Source organism: Ictalurus punctatus, chromosome 1, assembly GCF_001660625.3.
Source record: "Ictalurus punctatus breed USDA103 chromosome 1, Coco_2.0, whole genome shotgun sequence".
In the NCBI taxonomy this organism is placed as follows: Eukaryota; Metazoa; Chordata; class Actinopteri; order Siluriformes; family Ictaluridae; genus Ictalurus; species Ictalurus punctatus.
The window spans coordinates 7489445-7494021 of record NC_030416.2 but is presented as its reverse complement, the minus strand read 5'-3'; the positions used below and the strand labels follow the sequence as shown (position 1 = coordinate 7494021).

Sequence of the window (4577 nt, the reverse complement as noted above, 5' to 3'; positions counted from 1 at the left end):
TACTATGATTAGACAATTGCCTCACCTGTTTCACATCACCTTCTTATTTCAACTTGTCACATCGCTATTAATCCTAAATTGCCCCTGTCCCAATTTTTTTGAAACATGTTGCATGCATCAATTTCAAAATAAACATTTACCTTAAAAAACCTATTCAGTTGATTAGGTAAAACATCAAATACCTTGTCTTTATACGTTTTTTTGTTTAAATACAAGTCAAAGTACATTTACAAATTACTCCTCTTTGTTTTTATAAGCGTTTTCCATACTGTCCCAATTTTTTTTGGAATTGTGAGCGGTGTATAGTGGCCAGGAACTTTGCTATCTCCTCATGAATAAGCTTATCTCTGCTCAGCTCAAATTTTCCATTACACTTGAAACTTCATCACAAGGTTGAGAAAATATTGGAATATTCATTGCACGATGAGAAATGAAAAGGTCACACAGCTTTGTTTGTCCAGCACATCCTGCAGATGCTCGAATTTATTGACATCTGGGGCATTTGGAGGCCAAGCCAACACCTTAAACACTTTGTCATGTTCCCTTAAACCATTCCTGAACATTTTTTGCGGTGTGGCAGGGCGCATTATCCTGCTGAAAGAGGCCACTGACATTAGTACCTACCAAAAGTGGTTCTGAGAAGGACAACCAGTGAACAGGTAACAGGGTCATGGATGGACATAAAGCGCAAATTGCTGAAAAAGTTAATGGTGGTTATGATAGAAAGGTTTCAGAACACGATTTCAGGTTGCATCACAACTTTCTGCGTCTGGGGCTGCGTAGCTGCAGACAGATCAGAGTGCCCATGCTGACCCCTGTCCACTACCGAACGCACCTACAATGGGCACATGAGCATCAGAACTGGACCATAGAGCAATGGAAGAAGGTGTTCTGGTCTGGTGAATTACTTTTTCTTTTGTATCCTGTAGATGGCCGGGTGCATGTGTATCGCTTACCTGGAGAAGAGATGGCACAGGATGCAGTATGTGATGAAGACAAGCTGGTGGAGGAGGTGTGATGCTCTGGAAAATGTTCTGCTGGGAAACTTTGGGTCCTGCCATTCATGTGGATGTTACTTTGACACGTAACACCTAGCAAAACATTACTTCAGACCAAGTACACCAATCAAGGCAGCAGTGGCCTCTTTCAGCAGGATAATACACCTTGCCACACTACAATAATGGTTCAGAAGTGGTTTGAGGAACATGACAAAGTGTTTAAGTTGTTGTCTTGGCCTCCAAATTCTCAAGATCTCAACTGGATGATGATGGAGAAGAGTACTATCTTGAGATTGAGTTATTGTTATTGTGAAGGCCATGGCATATGATTTATATAATTTCCACACTCATCAAACCATTCAGTTAGCCCCCGATCCCTGAGAACCGAACCAACCTTACAAGTTTCTTTTACTACTTTTTTTTTGTCCTTAATCACAAGCAAATTACATGTAAATCAATTATGTGAGAATTGTATATTGGCCAAGAACTTTGTAACAGCATCTCCTCCCATAAGATATTGTATAAATAATCTCGTACAGCTCTGCAGAAGCGAGAGCTGCTTGGAAGAGCATCATTTTTGTGCTTTCTAAGTAAACACAGGTCTGATACTGCATTCGAAAAATGGAAGTCTTCTTTGGGACATGGAAACTCGTCAAAAAAGTGAACTTTGATGAGTACTTGATAGCAATGGGTAAGTTGTATCTATTTCATTTTATGTCACTGCGGTGGAATTTCTTATGTACAGTATGGTAGTTATTAAATGTAAGTGTATTGGTGTTTTTTTAAATAGTGACCAATTATTCACATTTCTATTTGGATTTCATGACGTTATTTTTTTCCCCGTATATTTTCACAGGTATTTTACAGGATCTGAACAATGACACGATTAAACCAACTGACACTTTTCACCGAGACGGGGAACATGTAGTCTTGACTATAAAGAACAGCCACTTTACCAGAGATGTGAGGTTCAAACTGAATGAGGAGTTCTTTGAGGATACCAAGGATGGGAGGCTCTGCCATGTAAGAGCCTAGAAATCATTTCCAAATGACAGTTTGCTAGATTTTTTTTCTTTTTACAAACTCTGTTGAGGTTGCAGGTTTCTTACAGCATAAGATTGTAGGTCTAGCATGAAGTAAATCTTGAGAAGTTGATCTGTCCTTTACGACAGGTTCAATCATCCAATTGATAAACTAGTAGTGGTTTTAAATATCTACATAAGATAAATGCATGTCTATTTCTTTTTCCAGAGTGTCATAAGCCTTAAGGGAGGTCAACTGGTACAGGTGCAGAAATGGGATGGAAAAGAAACCACGATTGTACGTGAGATCAAGGGGAGCAACATGATTATGGTGAGAGTTTTGTTAAATGAACCCTTATTACGTTAATTTTATATGAAAAGCATGTAGTAATATATTTTTCATTGCATCTTACAGACACTGAAATTTAATGGTGTTCAAGGAATGCGGATCTATGAGAAGGTTTAACTGTTTAATCAGTGATCTTCTTTGTCCTTTTCTTCTACACTGGCCTGCAGTCTGGAAGCAAATAATATTACACATATAACTTTGAAATCAATGGAATTGATTCCAATACTAATAAATAAATAAATCATGAAATGATTTATGTATTAAGGTTACTGTTTTTTTAATCCACACACAAGCCTTAAGCCTTTTTATGAACAAACACAACTATTAAATTTGGATTGAAAACATAATAAGTGTAAAAATGTCAAGAGTATAGCTTAATGTCTCTCGATGTTGCATGATTCATTGAGTCGACTTGGGTGCAATGTAATGTACAGTATATGAACAAGGCTATCTCTGCTCAGTTCAAATTTCCCATCACACTTGAAACTTCATCACAAGGCTGAGAAATTATAGGAATATTCATTGCATGATGAGAAATGAAAAAGGTGGCACAGCAAATGATCTGTTTGTTAACCTGTAGTAATGTGTCGTAACCCACAGTAAGATAACAGAGAAACAATAAAGCCTTCAGATGCATCATTTTACGTTTAGTGAGCGTCTTATACAGTTTTCAATACTTCAGTATCAGACCTGCCATGACAGCTAAAAAAAAAACGTTTTAACATGGTGACAGGTGTTACTTGTTAGCCAGGTGTGTCTTGTTAGATTGATTGTTTAAACAATAAATAGCTCTGAATATCTACTCTTGACTTTAGCCTTCGGTTTCATCTGTGAAGACTGCATTTGGTGTTAAAAAGGATAAGCCAACATGAAGATCTGAGAGCTGTCTGTGGGAGAAAAGCAAGACATTTTGAAGCTGAGAAAAGAGGGAAAATCAATCAGAGGCATTGCACAAAGATTGGGTATATATATATATATATATATATATATATATATTTACATCTGGGTGACACCGAATAGTGCAATTTTAAATATCTTCCCTTCTATAAACTGTATACTAAGGTGCTATTGTGATTGTAATCTCATTTCCATGAGCTGTAAGCTGTAATCATCAACATTAAGCCAAAAAAAGGCTTGAAATATTTCACTTTATGTAATGAATGTAGAATATGAAATGCGCGTGCTCTCCGATCCCTCAGACGTTACTGTGTAATACTAATGTATATCCTGACATGGGCTCGGGAATACTTTGGTAAACCTTTGGTAAATTATGTGTTTTCAATATACAGGGTGAAGTGAATTTTCAAATGATGCTTTTTTTTTTTTTTTTTTTTTTTTTTTTTTTTTTTGCATTTTCGATACTGTTGCATTTTCGATAATGTTTTCAGAATTGGGGTTGTACTGCATTCTACTGCAATTCATCTTGGATGGGACATCAGTCCACTACAGGACACACACACACACACACACATTCACAGGCAATTTTACATTATTCAGTCCACCTACTTGCCTGTTTTTGGACAGTGGGAGGAAACCTGGAAAAAACCAGAGGAAGTCCCCACACACGGGGAACATGAAAAACTCAGACAGGATCAAATTGGGGGCACTGGAGCTGTGAGGCGGCGTTAAATAATTCAGCCTGGCAAAATGATTCATTGCTTTTGTTGGAAATTCAGTGGAGATTCCTGATAATGTTAGAATTACAAACATGGCAGAGCCTCAAAAACAAAGCTGCTGCACATATATTCCTGTGACAACCAAGAAGCACCCATCCCCCCCCCCCCCCCCCCCCCCCCCCACCAAAAAACAACAACACACATTAAAGACCATCACATAAACCAAAAAAATCTAAAGGCAAACCTACAAATCAGAGAACCTGTTAATTTCAAATTTTTGTTAAAAACTGGCAATTAAATACCCAATTACTTGAATTGTCTTAAACCCAGAGGGATTAGACAAAAGAAGGTTTATTTGACTACAAATAATTTGGCATATTATAGAAGGTTTCGCACATCAGGTTTCCCACAGTGCAAAAAATATTAAGTTCTGTGGAATTACCAGAAACAAAAAACAAACAAAAAAAAACATTAAAGGCTGTTACATGAACAAAACAGCTAAAGGCAAACCTACAAATCAGAGACCATGTTCATTCCAAATATTAGTTAAATACTGGCAAGTTCGTAAATAATACAGAAACAGGCAAGCGGT

The 4577-nt window shown here is 37.3% G+C and overlaps 1 protein-coding gene across 1 annotated transcript; it reads left to right on the top strand.

Annotated features, from left to right (window-relative positions):
- Positions 1-1533: 1533 nt before the first annotated feature.
- LOC108258710 (fatty acid-binding protein, brain) lies at positions 1534-2621 on the top strand. Its single transcript, XM_017457583.3, has 4 exons — positions 1534-1689; positions 1855-2021; positions 2250-2351; positions 2436-2621. Exons 1-4 carry the CDS (start codon positions 1620-1622, stop codon positions 2484-2486), a joined length of 390 nt encoding a protein of 129 aa, XP_017313072.1. The 5' UTR covers positions 1534-1619; the 3' UTR covers positions 2487-2621.
- Positions 2622-4577: the final 1956 nt, after the last annotated feature.

Bases quoted from the DNA above. Each gene is read 5' to 3' on its own strand.
- LOC108258710 (XM_017457583.3), top strand. From the start codon at position 1,620: ATGGAAGTCTTCTTTGGGACATGGAAACTCGTCAAAAAAGTGAACTTT. The intron at 2,022-2,249 runs GTAAGAGCCTAG...TTCTTTTTCCAG, and splicing joins AGGATGGGAGGCTCTGCCAT to AGTGTCATAAGCCTTAAGGG. The intron at 2,352-2,435 runs GTGAGAGTTTTG...TGCATCTTACAG, and splicing joins AGGGGAGCAACATGATTATG to ACACTGAAATTTAATGGTGT.